At 37.7% G+C, this 20025-nt stretch overlaps 1 protein-coding gene across 1 annotated transcript in view; it reads left to right on the plus strand.

Moving 5' to 3' along the window:
• Positions 1–6804: 6804 nt before the first annotated feature.
• The window catches only part of JMJD1C (jumonji domain containing 1C), a gene marked incomplete at its 5' end in the record, with an annotated part of 215247 nt that continues 202026 nt past the window's right edge, over positions 6805–20025 (plus strand). Inside the window, one exon of the mRNA XM_081104872.1 lies at positions 6805–6972. Coding sequence (XP_080960998.1) covers positions 6805–6972 — 168 coding nt within the window. The remainder of the gene's footprint in view (positions 6973–20025) is intronic.

A 20025-nucleotide genomic window follows, 5' to 3' on the forward strand; every position in this document is an offset into this window, starting at 1 on the left:
TTGTAAGTGGAAGAAAGAAGCATTCATGTAAATTTAGATATAAAAACAAATGAAATAATTGATTTTAAGATAATTTTGTAATTAGAATCGTTGAAAAAATGATTTTTATCCACTATAAACAGTAAAACATGAAGGCATGCAAGGTAAAAGTTTAAAATACAAAGGTTATTTGTAATGCATAGTATCTAAAAAATTCCTCCACTTGAAGTTAGTTCTGATAGATTATTTTAATATGCGAGATTTAAGAGCAAATTTAGAAAGCAGGGCAAAGAAGCCATTCTGCAGTGGTGGTTAATTGGGAAGTTTTTTGGTCTGTATTATTAGTATGTATGTATTAATGATTAATATGAATATCTTCTGCGAGACCTTTGAGATAATCATTTAACATTTATCAATCCTTTAACATCTTTTAGGTTTGAACCCACCGTGTGATAGGAGAGTGTGTTTTGCTACTTGCTGAATTATTCAGAAGCCTTAGGAGCAAACTTTCAGAATCTTTAAGGATTATATCAGCCTGTACATTTTATATATTATCCCTAGAGAAGCAAACTGGTTTGTCCAAACTATGCAGTAGTTAGTGGTAGAAGTAATGTAGATTTCCCAGATTCCTGCTTTTCATTACACTGCATTATGTGATTGCTAATTTCTACTTTGTTACATTTGGGATACGTATCTTAAGACATACATTTGTAAATGGCTGTGTGGAATGGGAATTGACCAGTTGTAACCTAAGTGTTTGCATATTTTGTAAAAAGAGAAATTGGTTAGCCTTCTGAGTGTTTCTCTTAGGCATTTATTCTTAGATACTATCAAAATGTGCGCTGGAGTAGCAGAATGTTTTGGGGAGGTTGATTTGAATTTCAAGTTTGTAGTTAAAAAGTCTCTTATTTTGAGGTCTGGTTTTCATATGTGTCAATTGTGATTTTTAAAGGAAAAATACTGAGCTTCTGTAAAAACAAGCCTTGGGATTGGAACACTATAATATACACTCTCGTTAATTGAATAAATAAATTATCTATGGTAGTGAAACACATGTGGAGCCAAAAGACAGTGCTTTCCTTTATATGGAGTAATTTATTTTTAATACATGTATGTTTTGTTGTGTTATAAATCTTATATTTAATCATATGGCTTTTTCTAGAATTTGCCAAAGAAAAGAATGACTAGATCCCCCATATTTCACTGCTAGATCTTGTTTTGTTTAGTTTTGTTTCTTTGAAGCCAGATGCCATTAATTTGAGAAATGTGCCTCAGAAACTGTGTACTTGGTTGTAAAGTTCCTTGTGTAGAATTCAGCTTCATCTGAGGGGAGAGCTTCAATGGAGTATAGTTAGCATGCTGAGTTTTTTTAGTCAGTACATATTACTTTTTAGCTTAGATTTTACTTTGACGTTCCTTCATAGCTTTACATACAACTATAGAAGCTCTTTTTCTTTAGGACTTACAGCTCTGCCACAACTAACATGTGGCAATAGTGAAAGCTTGTGAGACTAACAGGAACATAATCCTTTAGGAGCCTAATTTGTTCATAAGTCAAGGAGCTAATGTAATAGTTGAAGGTGCAAAGTGCAAGCTGCCATTTAGCATATTTTAGTGGTAGTTAGTTGAAGCATTTGTGAGAGGGTGATGAACAAAGAGTACTGTGGGGACACTCTGGGAAGACCCTTCCTGAATGCTCACTGGAACTTTCCATTTATTTGTTTCTTGTAGCTACATTCTCCCTCAACAGGTTAGGAAATATCCAATGCTGTGTGCATTCTTCTATTTTAAGTTTGTTATCATTAAAAATTGGATTCATAGTCTCATTTTTAATAGAAAATGTTGAAAAGAAATGGTAGCTTTTTGTGCAGCCAGAATTGAAATTGGAAACTGGGTAACAGATGTGGAGAGTGTACAATTAAAAGGCCCAGTACTTCTTTTCTCCTTCCTTCCTTTCGTTCTAGTTTCCTCCTTTATCTCTCTTGCTCATTTCACATGGCATCAAGAAGACAGTCAGAAAGTTATGTTTGTGTGTTGGCTCCATCAAATACATTATTTGAGACAGTTCTCTTTAGAATACTAAGAATAGATTGGTGTTTTGGATATACACTCATAGGATCATTTTTGGGTTTGCATTAAATTGGTAGTTTGGTAACAAAATGAATGTTTTTCTTGTGAATTTTAACTCTTTCTCTCCATGTGTTCTTTAGAAATTATTCTCAGGAACAACCTTGCTTTCTGGTAAAGCTCAGGTGTTTTGTTTTTTCTTTTTTTAAAAAAAATATGTTTTTATTGATTTCAGAGAGAGGAAGAGAGAGAGAGAGAGAGAGAGAGAGAGAGAGAGAGAGAGAGAGAGAGAGCATTAATCGCTGCCTCCTGCACAACCCCACTGGGGATCAAGCCCACAACCCCCAACATTTGTCCTGCCCAGGAATCTCATCAGTGACCTCCTGGTGCATGGGATGACGTTCAACTACTGAGCCACACCAGCTGGGCAAAGCTCAAGTTTTTTGAAGGCTTTCCATTGTATCTCCATGGTGAAATGAGATAATGTATGTAAGACATTATTTTGAATACAATGAATAACCCTTTAGGAAGAACATGAAATCTATTTAGGACTGTTGATTTAGAAATAAACTGTTTCTCTTAGTTGGGTTCGAATTAGCAAAAGGTACATTTTGCTATATTCCTTTGTTAATTCAATAACATTTATTGAGTATATGCTCTTTACAAGGCTTAGTCGATGCTGGGACTATATATATGAACAAGTTACATTTTTCTTGCCTTTAGGAAGCTTATATTCTAACAAGGAACACAAATATAAAACAGTCAATTACACAATAAATGGTATAAATACAGTTGTGCTAAGAAAAATAGGAAATGGTTTGAAAATCCATAATTGGGAATTTGACCTAGTCTGGGGATCAGAGATGGCTTCCTTGAGGAAGTGACATTTGAATTATTTATCATTATCATAAGTGTGATTGAGCAGTTCAGTTTAATTAAGAGCTTAGGGAAATATCAAAATAAAAATTAAGGTTTAAAAATAAACATGTTAAATTTATTTCCATTCTATTCTTGGCCTTTCACTTGCATAATTCATTTTAAATTCTTGGATTCCTTCATTTTAATATTGGCTTCCACAGTGCATAAGTGTACCCATAAATATGTACATTTGATAATTAATAAATGCCTCCAAGATATAATAGATTTGAAAATTATTTATTAAAATGCACTAAACTTATCTTGTGTGTTATTCTATTGATACATCCTTAAATAAACAAACCAAGGCATTTCTGTTGTCTGTCTTTCCAAATAGACCTCTCGAGGATGATATGAGTCACACAATAAATGCTAAATAAACAAATCAATTATGAATAATCTGTGTTAATAAAGAGGAGGAAACTAGGTGACTTACCTTTATATTTCCTTTTAGTGACTTTTTAGTATAATGCAGGGGGCTTTGAAACCATAAGGCCTGATTTTGAATCCCAGTTCCTTAATATGTATTCTTAGCAAGAACTAAACTACTCTAAGCTTCATTTTCTTCATCTTAAAAAATAAAGTGAAATGACACGTGTGAAGTAGCATAGTGTCTGTCACATAGTAAGTGTTCATAAATGATGGCTAGTATGATAAGATATATGCACTAACTTTTTAAATCAATTTGTTTTATTTGTGATGTTTAAAATAGGCACTTATAGTAACACAAAATATTGGTATGTATGAGAGCAGATTATTAGCTCTTCCTATAATTAATTACACGAAGTCAAAAAGTGATAATTTTATAACTGGTAGGCCATTTGTTAAACTTCATGAATTATTAATTATTGATGATTAAATGGATAACTATGGTCCTTATCATTGCAATGAATACCTTTTAAATGATGATTCCCTAATGTATCTTTTATATAGATTATAAGACATTCGCTTGAATTGATGTGTGTGTATATATTTAATGTACATATTTAGATGTGAGAATGGAAGAAATACAAAATCTAGTCTATATTTTTAATTTTTCAACTTCTATAAGTAAACTTTGTCATTTTAAATACTCCTGTGTGAACTTTCTTTGCCTACACAGTGAAAAATACTTTAACTTTTGACTAATACTGTCATTTTCTGAGGATCTTAATGAAAGCAAAGGATGTAAGGGAACTGATTGAACAAATAAATATTCTAAGGTTTCAAATTTGACTTTAAAATTTATTTTAACTCCATGTTATGTATAGTGATGATGTGCTCTCAAAAATAATATAAATGCTCCCTAAAACAAAGCAAAAAATGCCAGCAAACAAAAATATTTTAAGACCTTTGTATTTTACATTTTTAAAAATGCATTTCAAGTTTCTCCAGTAGGAAGATATCCACAAATTGGTGATTTTTTTTTCTTGTATATTCTAAGCACACTGGCTGTAATCAAGGGATAAGTAAAATACTGTTTGGAATATAGTACTAAGAATAGGAGACATTTGATGGGAAATATTGTGAGGATATATGACCTTATGAAAACTTTGTTTTTGCACTTGAAATATTTTGATGGATTTAGTGAATTTACATGCTTTTCAAAGCACTTAAAAGGACAGTTTTCAACATGTAGTGAGTGTCACTGTACTGTGTACAGATGATGTTTTGTTGAGTTGTACACTTGAAACCTCTATGATAGTTTTGTGAACCAATGTCACCCCAATAAATCCAATAAAAAAATGTAGTGAGGGTTCCTAGGTGTCCATTTAGAGGAGTTTGACTATAAGATTGAAATCAACAGGAAGTTTTATGTAATACAATCTGACAACATATACTCCAAAAATATAATTTAGTGACTTTTTTTGTGTGACTGAGATTTATATAATAGTGTTTGCATCTCTTTTCTCAAACTACTTTATATTTTTCACTTGCTCATACAATGTCACTGAGATTAGGAAGCAGGCAATGTCCATTGTAAGAGTTGTGTCAAGCCCAAGATCACAATGCAAGTCATTGATAATTTGGTATTTGAATACAGATCTTCTGTCTTTTCTCTTTCCACATGTTGTTATTTTCACCAGGTTATTTTACTGGTTCCTTAATCCACGCTGAGAGTTTAGAAATGTAAGTTTGTAGTCCTCAGGATGATTTGCTAAGTATTATACACTAGATATTAAAAGAATGAACATGGAAATAAAATTGCACATGTAAAATTTAATTTTTCTCGTAACTTGCCAATATGCATTGTGGAAGAGGTTTTCCTTTTTTGGTATATTACAATTCTATATTTGTCCTTAAGATGAGCAAAAATAGACCATTATGATTAAAATCTATGTTTTTGTAATTTTGGTTTCTAACCTAAGAAGTGGCCATGTTTTTCCCACTTCAAACAGCTCAGCTTGGGTTTTCTAAGAAAGTAGATAAAAGCCTTATATTTATTTTAACATTCAGATCATTAGTGTAAATTCCTTTATTAGAAAGGTAACTTTTTTTAAAAGTACATGTTTAGGAAAATCTCTAAGAAGCCAAAATTTAGAATGTTTTATTGGGCTAGATTTTTGGAATTGGGCTAGCTTTTTGGAATTGATTATAATCATAAGGCCCTGAAAACAACAAAGTGGGTTTTAAAAACTACCCTTTAAAAAGACTACAAATAAAAGTCTGTACCGTTTGATTTACAAGGATTCCAGGTTGGAGATCTGTTTGTGTATTGGTTACAAAGTCTTGTTGCGATTGGACGGGAAGTAAACATAATTTATTTTTCTGAGCTTTGATTGGCCAAACTCCTTTCCTTTCCACGATTTTCTAATAACTGAATCCGGAGCATATCCCTGTTTTTATCATCTGACCAGTGAGTTTGAGATATGCACTAGTACTGTACTAAAACTACTCAAATTGCTCGGAGACAGTTTGTGAATTTTAAGGTTATTGACAAAAGCGCTCAACGGGGCGCCTCGTTTGGCGTTTTACAACAAAGCAGTAGCGAGGTGTCAGCCTTCGAATAGCTCATACAAGTAACTACTATCGCCACAAAAGGGGAGGATAGGATGACAGTGTTTTCCTCATTTTCATTAAAGTCGTGGACTGTTCTGCAGTGACTGAGTTCTGTGGGCTTCGTCTTCAGTGGAAAGTGTTGCTGTGCTTTGCTGCTGGGACTCCAGGACTGTTAATTCAGGCAAAGGCGAGCATCGTGTTCCAAAAAGCACCTCTCTGCAGAAGTGGCGCTTAACCTGGAGTTGATGTTGTGATCCAGAGTGGAAACCGGCGCGCTTTACTTTCGCCTCACCCCACCGAAGGAGCGACGAGTGGAAGATGGGCTGCAAACGCTCTTGCGTGCTCCTGGAGGAGAGCGTCCTCTTCTCCTGCCCATCTCTCCGCTCCTCAGCCGGCCGGTCCCGCAGCGGCCGCCGCGGCGCGGGGCACTACTTTGCGTCTGCGGTGGTTCCTGGGACCCTCTTCCGCGGCTCCCTCCCCCGCCCGCGCCGGCGGAAGGAGACGCGGCTCGCAGCCGCGGGTGGATGGGAGGCGGAGCACTACTGGCCGGGCTCGGCGCCGGCGGCGGGCTGCCTGGGCGCTCAGACCGCCGTGGGGTTTGTCAGTTTGGTGTGTGTGGTGCGCGCGTGTCCATAGACCTGCAGTCAGGCTGCGAGACGGAGAGGCCAGGAGAGGGTTGACTAGGCGACCGAGGTCGCAGTGCCCTCTGCGCAGAGCGGCCGGTGCGCCCCCGAGTCCGCGCTCGCTCACGGGGCTGCCACCGCCCTCGGGTCCGCTCTCCTCAGCATGGGCGGCCGATAGCGTCCATTCGAGGGTCACCGAGCAGTAGACGCGGCAGCAGCGGCCGCATCGCCCGTGGGGGCCATGGCGGTGGAGACGCGGCCGGAGCTGGTGGGGAAGCGGTTCCTGTGCCTGGCGGTGGGCGAAGAGGCGCGGCCGGAGCGCCGGGAGGGCGGCCGCAGCCGGCGGGGCTGGCGAGCGGGGGTCATCCGAGCGGTGTCACACCGGGACTGCCGCGATCCGGACCTGGCGGTAAGAGCGCGCCCCTCATCCCCCGAGTCCGCGCCTGCCCCCCACTTTATCGCAGCCATACCTCGGGGTACCTCTGGCACCTGGCTCTGCTGGCCAACTGGCGGTCACGCCCCCCCGATGAGCTCAAGGCGGATTTGCCCACGTCCCCTCACGGGGCCGCCGCCTCCCTGCATGTGGCTTCCCGATGGGAACCGTGATCGAGCTGGACTCCCTAGCGTACGCCGGGGCCCTGGCCCGGCTCCTCGGCCCCTGTCCTGGAGGGTCTGCCGCGGCTCCCGGTGCAGCTCCTGGGCGGCCACGGAGACCTTTCGGAGAGGCGGGTCTGCGCAGGCAGGCGGGGGGTGGGGGGGGGGGGGCGGACCCTGTGGCCGTCGGGGTCAGACCAGCCAGCATCTCTCCTCGCTCCAGTCTCAGCGGTGCGGAGGCTGGGGACGTGAAACTTACCCGCGAGGCAGATGCGGGGGGGAGCACAGAGAGAGGCCTCTGCCTCCCCGTCCGTCCTGGGATTGCAGTGTGCTTTGGGGCCAAGGCCGCGGCAGTGGTACCCGGATTTCACCTCTTTCCACAGTAGATGCTTGTATTTCTAACCGGAAACGATGAAAATGAAAAGTTTTGGTTTGGAGGGCCATAAAAATCAACCCCTCCCTCCCTCCCTCCCTCCCTCCCTTCCTTCCGTTTTTTTACATAGTGTTGTGTGTTTTTGTTAGAAGTGAAGTGCTTTTGTCATCCGTTTTAAGGTTTTATACTGTTTTAAAAGAAACAAAAAATGTAAGTTAAAACGTTAATGCCCAGCTGAACCTTTGTCTTTTCCTTCCCTTCCCTTCCCTTACCTATGACGCTGCCAGCATTTTCTTTCAGTCGTGTAGGAATGTGTAGATGGGCTGTGTTCCGTCCGTGTTCCAAGCACATTTTCACTGGGGGACAGGTCGGAAGTCAGGGGCAGAGTTAGAGGCAAGACATGCACTAAGCTTCGCAAAGTCGGTTTAGGTCTGCTTTAGGAATACATAACCCATGAAATTCATTGGTAAGTGCCCTGGGCATTTAATTTTCACTGGAAATTTAAAATTTGGGAATATTCTTCCTTTTATATATATGCGGATTCACAATTCCAAATTCACTTTAATATCTACCTTTACATGTACCTATTTTAATATTTCTGTTGGAGTTTCTGATTGTTTTTGTAAACCTTGTTTCATGCCCATAGTCAATGATATGGTGTCATAAGGCGTTTGACTTGATATTGCAAAATGCATCTGTTTTGCTAATAGGTAGTTTTGATTGGAAATAAGCAGAATAGAGGTAATTTTGAAAGTTTTCATTGTTACTCTGGTTGAAAAGTAAAAGAATCGCCCTTGAAATTTGATCGTAATATACAACTGTGGCAATTCAATAACTTTGTTGTGTAAAAGATATGTTCTGAATTTATTTCTCCTTTTACTATGATATGAAGTTGCCTGGGCTTCTATGTAGAAGCTAGTTAAATTATAGCTGAGCATTTTAATATTTCAAGACAAACATGGAATGCTGTTTTGGGTTTTCCACAGTATTTTATCTTAGTACACACATGAATATTAGGAAATATAGTTTTAAATTATGAATATTATTGGTGATAGTCAAGTTATAAAAATAAATACATTAAAAACAATTACATGGAAATTTAAATGATATATAGAGAGGCATTTACTACATATACCATGTTTTTAAAAGGCAAGGTATTAAGTTAGATATTTATTTATTTTAAATATATTTTTATTGACTTCAGAGAGCAAGGGAGAGGGAGAGAGAGAAACATCAATGATGAGAGAGAATCATTGATTGGCTGCCTGTTGCACGCCCCCTACTGGGGGGTCGATCCCGCAACCCAGGCATGTGCCCTTGACCAGAATGGAACTAGGGACCCTTCAGTCCACAGGCCAACACTCTATCCACTGAGCCAAACTGGCTAGGACATAAGCTGGATATTTAAAAGTGAAAAATATATGCGGATGATGGGGATTGACGGGAAAGAAAAGTTTTCCCAGGTGATGGAAATGTTTTATATCTTGATTGTTGGTTACAGGGGTGTATACAAATGTCAAAACTTATCATACACCTAAAACGTGTATTTCCTATATGCAAATATTACCTCAAAACATTAATGCTTATGTGAACCTTTAACAGTTTTCCTTTATATAACAGCCTTTATTTGAAGAATTTACTACAGTGTAATCTGAGGTTTTTAAAACCTAGAGCCTAAAGTGTTAACGCCTAGACTTTCTTACATTCGTATTTTGTTTACATTTATAATTCTAAATTAATGAAACTTGGGACAGTTTAGCATCAGCACATTTATTAGAAACTAGAGGCCCAGTGCACAAAATTTGTGCACTGTATGGGGAGTTCCCCCCAGGTTGGTCGGTGCCCTCTCACAGTGCGGGAGCCACGCAATTCATTGTCCCAAAGAAGTAGGCCCCACCCACCCATCCGGGGCTCCTCCATGGATTGCCCCAAAGAGGTGGGCTGGAGCTGCGGGACCCACCTCTGCACCGCGCACGCAGCATCAAGCCCCCACCCACCCATGTGCAAGCGCAGCCCCGCCCACTCATGCGTGCCCACTATACACGCAGCCTCCTGGTGATCGCTCGTTACAGCGTGAGGGCGTCACGACTACATAGGCTTTTATTAATAGGATATTGGCTGCACATATTTATGGCACATGTTTGGAAGGATAACTATCAAAACTTGAAAGTTTAGGGAATACTTTGTCTCAAAAGTTAACCAATTCTTACTTTTGGTCTTATGTATAAGGAATGCCATGTGCATTAATTTTTTTTTTCTCCGACCACTGCTGTTAACTACCACAGCCATGGTAGTTTCCACAATATGAGTTGATTATTTTATAGATCTGGAGATTACAAGTCTAACATGGGTCTCTGGACTAAAATCAAGGTGTGATAGAACTGTGTTCTTTTCTGGATACTCCCAGGGACATCTTTTCCTTTCTTTTTTCCCTTTCTAGCTTTTAAAAGCAGTCCATATGACTTGGCTCAGGGCTCTCTTCCTCCTTAAAAACCAGCAACATTGTATCTCTCTTACCATTCTCTGAGTACACCTCTCTCTGATGCTCCTGCTTCCTCTTCCACTTTTAAATGCCTTTGTGATCATATTGGGTGCACCCAGATAACCCAGGATAATCTCCCCATTTGCTAATTAACAGCCTTAGTTCCCCATTCATTGGTTGACTCCTGCATGTGCCCTGATGGTGGGGGAAGGAACCCGAAACTTGGGGCATTGGAACAACATTCCAACCAACTGAGCTACCAGGCCAGGGCTGTTACGATATACTCTTAATTTTGAATCTCTATTTTTCTTTTGTGACATTGTCTACCTTAGTGGTTGTTCACCCAGTATTCATTATCCATAGTGTGGTTTGACTAAGGGGTGAGCCAGTATTCCTAAGCCACACACAATCCCATTTACCATTGTAACAAAAAAAATTAAGGTACTTAGGAATAAACTTAACCAAGGAGGTAAAAGACCTGTACCCATAAAACTACAGGATGTTGAAAAAAGAGATGGAAGAAGATATGAACAAGTGGGAGAATATGCCGTGTTCATGGATTGGTAGAATCAACATCATTAAAATGTCCATACTACCCAAGGCAATGTACAGATTCAGTGCAATCCCTCTTAAAATACCAAAGGCATATTTAACAGAGCTAGAGCAAATACTCCAAAAATTTATATGGAATCAAAAAAGACCCTGAATAGCTTGCAGCAGTTTTGAGAAAGAAAAACACAGTAGGAGGAATCATAATGCCATATTTCAAGTTATACTACAAAGCCACTGTAATCAAAACAGCCTGGTACTGGCACAAGAATAGGCATATAGATTAATGGAACAGAACAGAGAACCCAGAAATTGACCCAAGCCATTATGCTCAATTAATATTTGACAGTGGAGTCAAGAGAGTCTTTTCAATAAATGGTGTTGGGAAAATTGGACAGATACATGCAAAAAAATGAAACTAGACCATCAACTTACACCATACACAAGAATAAATTCAAAATGCATAAAAGAGACAAATATAAGTCATGAAACCACAAAAATCCTAGAAGAAACTACAGGCAGCAAAATCTCAGTCTCTCTCTCATAGCAATATGTTTACAGACACATCTCCTGATGCAAAGGAAACAAAGGAGAATATAAATGGGACTACATCAAAATCAAAAGTTTCAGCACAATGGAAGAAACCATTAACAAGAGAGCCCACTGTAGAGGAGAACATATTTGGCAATGATACATCTGATAAAGGGTTAATATCCAAAATATATAAGCAAGTCATACAACTTAACAAAAGGAAGACAGACAATCCAATAAAAAAAAAATGGGCAAAGGACCTAGTCACTTATCCAAAGAGGACATACAGATGGCCAAGAGACATATTAAAAATGCTCAAAGTCACTGATCATTAGAGAGATGCAAATTAAAGTGACAATGAAGTATCACCTCACACCTGGCTACCATCATCAAATCAACAAATGACAAGTGCTGGCTAGAATGAGGAGAAAAGGGAACCCTAGTACACTGCTGGTGGGAATGCAGACTGGTGCTATCATGGAAAACAGTATGGAGTTTCTTCAAAAAATTAAATACGGAACTAACTTTTGACCAATGATCCCACTTTTAGGAATATATCATAAGAAACCCGAAGCACCGATCAGAAAGAATGTATACACCCCCATGTTCATAGAAACACAATTTACAATAGCTAAGATCTGGAAACAGCCCCAAGTGCCCATCAGTAGATGAATGGATAAAAAAGCTGGTAGTACATTTATACCATGGAATACTATGCAGCAGTAAAAAGGAAGAATCTCTTACCCTTTGAGACAGCACGGAGGGACCTGAAGAGTATCATGCTAAGTGAAATAAGTCCATCAGAGAAAGACAAGTATCACATGATTGCACTCATGCGGAATCTAAGTAACAAACTGATGAATGGAGTGGATCCAGAGATATGGAAGCATGGAACAGAGTGCAGAATCTCAGAGGGAAACGGGGGGAGAGCGGGTGGGTGGGAGGTAATCAACCAAAGACCTTTATGCATATATGCATAACCCATGGGCACAGACAATAGGATTGAAGGCCTGGGGAGGGAGGCAGGGGCAGGCGGGAGGGGGACATATGTAATGCTTTCAACAATAAAGAATTATTTAAAAAAAAAAAGTGAACTCTTCTGGCTATAATTGATGAGGGCATGCATGCCCTAAATAGTTCCAGTCAGAATGAAGCAAGCCAAATATAGTATTGTGTGGGTATCTGTATGGAATCACCACAGCTATTATTTCCTGTGGACATAGCTGTCATAGAGAGGCTAATATTTGAAAAGTCAACAGAGCCCTAGCCGGTTTTGCTCAGTGGATAGAGCATTGGCCCGCAGACTGAAGGGTTCTGGGTTCAATTTCGGTTAAGTACACATATCCCAGACATGGCTTATGTGAGAGGCAACCAATTGATGTGTCTATCTCACATTGATGTTTCTCTATGTGCCTCTCCACCTCCCTTCCACTTCCTCTAAAAATCAATGGAAAAATATTGTTGGGTAAGGATTAACAACAACAAAAAAGTCAACAGAAGAAATGTGGTTGATCACATTGTTTTCTGAAGCCTAAATACCACTACTGTATTTTTCATTTATGGGCTTTTTCATTATGTAAGAATAAATTAATTTATCTGTTTTTGTGTTTTTTTCTTTTCTTTGGAAGCACAAACATGTTAGGTGAAACACATGGTAATATTTCTTTTTTTCTTTTTTTTGAAAGATAGGCATTTTCTCGACACTTGCCTTATTTGTTATTTGATGTTGAGACATTAGACTTTTGTCATACCAATTTTGAATGACTTCAGTGATGATTTTCAAGAAGGGTGATATGTTTTGTTTTATTGTGTGTAGGTATATCCCAAAGCTTTGAAGAATTATTATAATGTATATAAAACACAAATTTGTGTCTCAGTGGCTGAGCGTTGATATAGGAACCAAGAGGTCACAGGTTTGTTTCCTGGTCAGGGCACATACCGGGGTTGGGGGTTTTGGTTCCCAGTAGGGGTGTGCAGGAGGCAGCCAATCAGTGATGTTTCTCTCTCATCTATGTGTCTATCTCTCTATCCCTCTATTCCTTTCTCTCCCTCTCTCTCTAAATATAAATAAATTTTTATGTCATAAACTATGTTATAGTTTAAAAATTTTAGGAAAGAGGTATCATTAATTCTTAGGAATTAACAAGAAATGGCAACCTTTATTTTTTAGGTTATATACCATAAATGTTTCTTCTTTATGTCAGTGTTGGCCAGATAAATAACTCCAGGTACATTATTCCTTACCTGCAGTTCTGGTACTTATAATATTGTTTTTAATGATTCATTTAGAAAACCTCACTGACTGAAATTCTTTTTTTAGTAGAAGCTAATATGAACTGAATATTTTTGTTGTGTAAGAGAAATATATTTTTTTAATATATTTTATTCATTTTTTACAGAGAGGAAGGGAGAAGGATAGAGAGCTAGAAACATCGATGAGAGAGAAAAACATCCATCAGTTGCCTCCTGCACACCCCCTACTGGGGATGTGCCTGCAACCAAGGTACATGCCCTTGACTGGAATTGAACCTGGGACCCTTCAGTCTGCAGGCCGACACTCTGTCTACTGAGCCAAACCGGTTAGGACTGTAAGAGAAATATTAATGTGCTTTATTTTAGGGTACTGCTCTAAACTCAGGCTTACATACAATATATGCATTTTTACATATAATAAACACTATGTTACTATACTTAACTACTATCATATATGCTATTTAACTTTATAGCATCCAACTAAGTTTGAACTCCAAAGCCCTTCTTTCCTTCTCCCCTCCCCTCCCCTCCCCTCCCCTCCCCTCCCCTCCCCTCCACTCCCCTCCCATGATTTAAGCCCTCTTAGGACTTCTTCCTCTCCTGACTACAGTTCCTCTAACCTTCTAAATTTAGTATTAGAAATTATTCCTTTGCATACTGTGTTTCTTTTTCTTTCCTTTTTTAAAAATGTAATTCTTTATTGTTTAAAGTATTACATATGTATCCTTTTCTCCCATTGACCCCTCCCCAGGTGCTCCTATCCCCCCAGGACATCTCCTCATCCTCCTACTGTCTGTGTCCATTGGTTATGCTTATATGCATGCATACAAGTCCTTTGGTTGATCTCTTAACTGCCCCCCACCCCCCTACCTTCCCTCTGAGGTTTGTATTCCACAAATGAGCAAGCTTATGTGATAGTTCTCTTTCTCCGACTGTATTTTCTTTTTCAATATTTTTATTACCTTTGGAGAATTTACTTGTGCTTCTTTGCATCATTACTCACAAATCGGCAACTTGAGTATTGACCTTCAAATTGAATCCAGCATCTCTTACCTTTGTTGTCTTTACTTGAATGGTCCTATAGTTGAGTGTGATATAATGTGTCTAAAATGTCATTTATTATCTTCATGTGAAACCAGCTTCCCTTTTGAGACTTACCATCTTTTTTAAAGATATATTTTATTGATTTTAGAGAGGAAGGGAGAGGGAGAGACAGAAACATCAAAGAGAGAATCATCGATTGGCTGCCTCCTACACGACACCACTGGGGATTGAGCCTTTAACCCAGGGCACATGCCCTGAGTGGGAATTGAACCCGGACTTCCTGATTCATAGGTTGACGCTCAAACCGCTGAGCCAGTCTGCCTGGGTGAGACTTATCTTTAAAGTCTCATCCAGACTTAAAAACAACTTCATTCTTTACCTTTTCATCACCTAGAATGTAAGTACTTACTAAATTCTGCAAATTTCTTATTTAAAAAAAATTATTTAGGAATTTATTTTTTCCTTTTTATTGAATTTATTGGGGTGACACTGGTTAACAAAATTATACAGGTTTCAGGTTCATAACTCTACAACACATCATCTATACACTGCATTGTGTGTTCACCACCACAAGTCAAGTCTCAGTCCATCACCATTTATCCCCCCTATACCCCTCCTCCATTTTCCTCTACACACCATCCAACCCAATCACCACACTGTTGTTAGTGTCCATGAATTTTTCTCACCCCGCCCCCCCCCCCCCCCCCCTGCAGCTATCAGCCTGCTCTGTAAATTTCTTTCTTCAAATTGCAATCTTCTCTCCCCAGTACCAGGCAGTTTTGAGGACAGTGGCTTTGTAATATAACTTGATATCTGGTATTGAGATCCCTTCTACTTTGTTCTTCTTTCTCAGGATTGCTGCAGCTATTTGGAGTCTTTTTTTTATTCCAGATGAATATTTGGAGAGTTCGTTTTAGGTCTGTGAAATATGCCGTTGGTATTTTGATGGGGAGTGCATTGAATCTATAGATTGCTTTGGGTAGTATGGATATTTTAATGATGTTAATTCTACCAATCCATGAACACGGTATGTTCTTTCCTCTGTTTATGTCTTCCTCTACCTCTTTTTTCAAGTGTTTAAACATCCTCAGTCTTGTTCCTAGCCTTTGAAATTTTAAAATTCACTAACTGGTTAAACTTCTTGTTGTGTTTAGCAAATCTTTTTATTTTCAAATGTGTTTTTATTCATTTCAGAGAGGAAGGGAGAGGGAGAGAGAGATAGAAACATCAATGATGAGCGAGAATCATAGACTGTTTCCTGCATATGCCCCTTACTGGGGATCTAACCTGTACCCTAGACGTGTGCCCTGACTGGGAATTGAACCAGGACTTCCTGAGCCACACTGGCTGAGCTGCTTAGTAAATCTTTTGTTGGAATTTTAAAAATATTACAACCTACTGTTTATGAAATCATAAAATGCATTTGCTGATAAAGACTAACCCTTTGAATGGGTTAAATTACCTTCAAAAACCTGTAGTGAAGGTATCATCTAATCATCTCCTTAGTTGGGACTATTTACATCGGTATCATGGCTGGTGTTTAAATTTTAAGTTGAATTTAGCTTCTTCATTATTTCAGGTGCCTTCTAGTATTTGCTATATTGGTATGAGGATTATGTGTTGTAAATGTAGAAGATTTCCTGTCACATGCCAGAAAATGTAGAAACAAAACATACAGTAGAAACTAACAGCATTTATAGAAGAGATTTTAGAGTTATTTAAAACTAGAAGTCGGATTAATTTATGTCTTGTGAAAGATTGTCACTTAGGAGCTGAAGCATCTGATCCATTGTTTAAATTATAGGTTTCAGTAAGATTCAGAAAACATCTTTAGGCTCAGAGGAATATCAAAGAAGGAGTCATATGTTAATATATGGATAAAGGTATGTATTGTCATTTAATGTAAAATGGCTATTTGTATGTATATGTATATACACACACATACATACATACATTTAATATGATACTTTTCTCCCTAAATTATTTCTTAGATTGAATGTTAGCATCAAGGCAATACAGTACTGGGTAAGGTATTTAAACTATGAAACAATTTAAAATTAGTAAACTCTTCCAGTGTACTGAATAGCATCATGCTATTATTTTGGTCTGTCTTTTTCTTCAAAACCACATTTATTAAATATATAGATCATATTTTAGAGTGTTACCCCTACCCCCTAAAATGTTTTATTTATTGCTTTAACTTTCAAATATTTTATATTTTAATATGAAAATGAATCATTTTAAGGGACACCATTTTACATTGTGAGGAAAATGAGAATTGTGATGAATTAAAATGCTCTTGATTTTCATAGTGATTTTCCTTACTGGCTTTTGGATTGCTTTTTTAGTTCGTTGGAAAAGTGAACGACCAGAGGTTATAGGAGAAAAGGAAGAAACCTGAGGGTACTGAATTCTGATCTTCAACCCCTTCAATTAGAACAGCTTTGATTTTATCAGTTTCATTTTATAATCATTTCTCAGGTAAAAAATAGGTTATGTAGTTCTATTTTTAGGGAAAAGGAAATATGCCATTGTTAAAGAGAAGCTTTTACTGACAGAAAATTATGGAACTAATAGCAGATACAGGGCGAATAAAGTAACATTCAGCTGTTGTTAAAGACAATGACTATTATTATAGCAAATGAATAACTCTTGCTCAGTAATTGAGGATCAAAATTGTAATTACAAAGTGACACTTAATGAGGATATTCCTGGAAGAACTTAAACTAATGTGGTCCAGGTATGCAATTTTTAGTGATCAATGGTTCGAACCTACAAGAAGATTCTAATATGTATGACTAAAGTCAGTGATTCTGAACTTTATCTTGTATTCATTGCAGTCTTCCAGTGGCTAAGCTTTAGTGTGCGTGAAAATCTTGGAGAGAGCTCCATATTTAAAGTGCTATTTTCTATTCCTCGTGTCTAGATATTTTGATCTTGAGTATAAAGGTAGAGGACCAAAAATCTCCATTTTACTAAGAATTATTTTTTAGGTACCAAAATAACAAAATTATATTTCCAGAATAATTTCACTTCCACCACCACCCTCATCGGCCCACTTTGCTACTCTTTAACCATTTTTATTAATTCAAATGTCTTCCAGAGGTTCTTTACAAATATATAAGCAAAGTGTATATAGTCTCATTTCTCCCATTCATATGTGATCAATCTGAGCATCACTAAAAGGAAAACAACCATACATTATGAGTCACCTGATAAGCTATAGTAGGAAGTACACAGTCAACCAGTGAAGTTTTTTACTGAAAATTATTGAACTAGGCATGTATCATCAAGCTTCTATATTCAACCACTGGTTTGCAGAACATATGAGGGTAGAGGAGCATGTTAAAACTACACCTTGAGGATTCAGTCAGCCACATCCACAGTGGGCAGTTGTAAAGCTGTGCAATCTGATATTGTGGCCACTTGCCTCATGTGGCAATTTAAATTAATTAAAATTCAATAAAATTAAAAATCAATTCCTCATTTGCTCTTGCCACATTGCTAGTTCTCAGTTGCCACATATAGCTGGTGACTTTGATTGTAGGCAGCACAGAAATTTCATCATTGCAAAAAGGTCTGTTAGAGTAACCATTAAAAGAATATACAAATTAACATACAAACTAGTAGAGGGGGGAAAAAACTGGAATAATAAAAAATTTAAAAAAAAGAAGGCAAGAAACAAGAGACAAAGAAACATAACAAAGGTGAGACAAACAGAAAGCACAAAATGATATAGATATAATTTTAACCTAAAAAAAAATCAGGAATTTCTTAAACAGATAAAGTGCTTCTGTTAAATGGCAGGTTATCAAACCTGAAGGAGAAAACCCACATAATACACATATATGCTTTCATAACAAATCCATCAGAAACATCAGAATACTTAAAGGTGGATGTAAAGAAAGGGAAAAATTCCATGAAAATACTAATTAAAGATCGTTACTGTGGCTATTTTAAACTCGGCGTTTAAGGCAAGAAGTACTATTTGGGATAAAGGCTTTATCATGTTAAAATAATTCACTAGCAAGAAGATATAATAATTTTATGTGAAATGGCTTAAAACACAAAATTGAAATTGAGAAATTAGAGAAAATAGATAAGTTTACAATTACAGTGGGAGATTACTGTAAATAACCGATAGAACTAGCAATAAAAGAAATATCAGTAATGAATAGAAAATTTACAATATTTTAGAATGATGAGACTGTCTCACAGATGGTTGTGTGAATGATATAGTATAGTCAATAAATACACTATCATTCAGTAAATATTGAAGTGCTTTTATTCAATAAATATTTGAGCACCTACTTACTCTATATCAGGTACTGTTTGAAACTTGTATATTGTAAGGTATACAACCTTAATCCAATGAAAATAAGACTTAATCTCTTCAGATCATGTATAATTTAATCGTTAATTTTAAATGCTTAGTGATGATAAATAGTGATAGCAGTGCAGATTCACAGAAGTGAGCGATACAGATTTGAAGGATGCATTTATGGAGGAAATAGGACATTTTGAATCCTGAAGAGTAACTGGCAATTAGAATATGAGAAAAGGGGTGAAATGGTTTTGGTAGGGAAAATAGAATGAGAAAAGGCAAACCAGTCAGCTTCAGAATAGAGTTTATATTGGAGAAACAATAAGAATAACTTAAAAATCAGGGCTTAATTGTAATATCAGACTGAGAAATTTGTGGTATGTCTAGGGAGTGGTTGGGTGAAATGAATAACATAGTAATTATGCCATTTCCCAGCTTTACGAATATTTCTGAAGGTACACGGAAAGGCCTTGGTGCATGCACATAATTAATTTTAAAAGCTGAAATAACAGACTCATTTCCATAGAAATTTTACCTGTTTACACTTCTAGTTGCAGTTTATGAGTACACCACTTTTCCCACACTTAACAGTGTTGGATGTTAGACATAATCTGTGCCTGACGGGCCAAAAAAATTGTACTTTGCTTTGATTTGCACTTACGTATTTTGAGTTTCATGTATTTATTAGCCTTATTTTTTTTTTTTTAAGTACAAGTAACCTGTTTATATTTTGGTCCATTTTGTGATTTCTTTTCCTTACTGATCTATAGGTGCTCTTTTTATATTTTATATCTATTCCTTTTTTTTTAAACATGTGAGCCCTAGCCAGTTTGGTTCAGTGGATAGAGCATTGGCCTGTAGACTGAAGGGTCTCTGGTTCAATTCTGGTAAAGGGCACATGCGCGGGTTGCGGGCTCGATCCCCAGTAGGGGGCATGCAGAAGGCAGCCGGTCAATGATTTTCTCTCATCATTGATGTTTCTCTCCTTCTCCCTTCCTCCCTGAAATCAATAAAAAGTAAATAAAAAAATAAGTAGCAAAGACATTTGATAGACATTAAAAAAATACATCTTAAAATCCTTTAAATTAAACTATTTCCTAAGGTGTCAATTTTTTTAAACTACATTTTCAAAATGCTGTATTTATGGCATAAAATAAAGTCTGTTAAGGATGGCATATAGGGTTTTCTTTCACCTCTTTTGTAGTAGAGTCCATTCTCAAGTGATTTCTCACCTGTGTTAACGTTTTAGAGAACTGTTATGTTTTTATTTCTCAAGAACTCTACTTTAATGAAGTTTAAAACTTGGAGAGTA

Source organism: Myotis nattereri (assembly GCF_964212035.1).
Source record: "Myotis nattereri genome assembly, chromosome: 13".
NCBI classification, from domain to species: domain Eukaryota; kingdom Metazoa; phylum Chordata; class Mammalia; order Chiroptera; family Vespertilionidae; genus Myotis; species Myotis nattereri.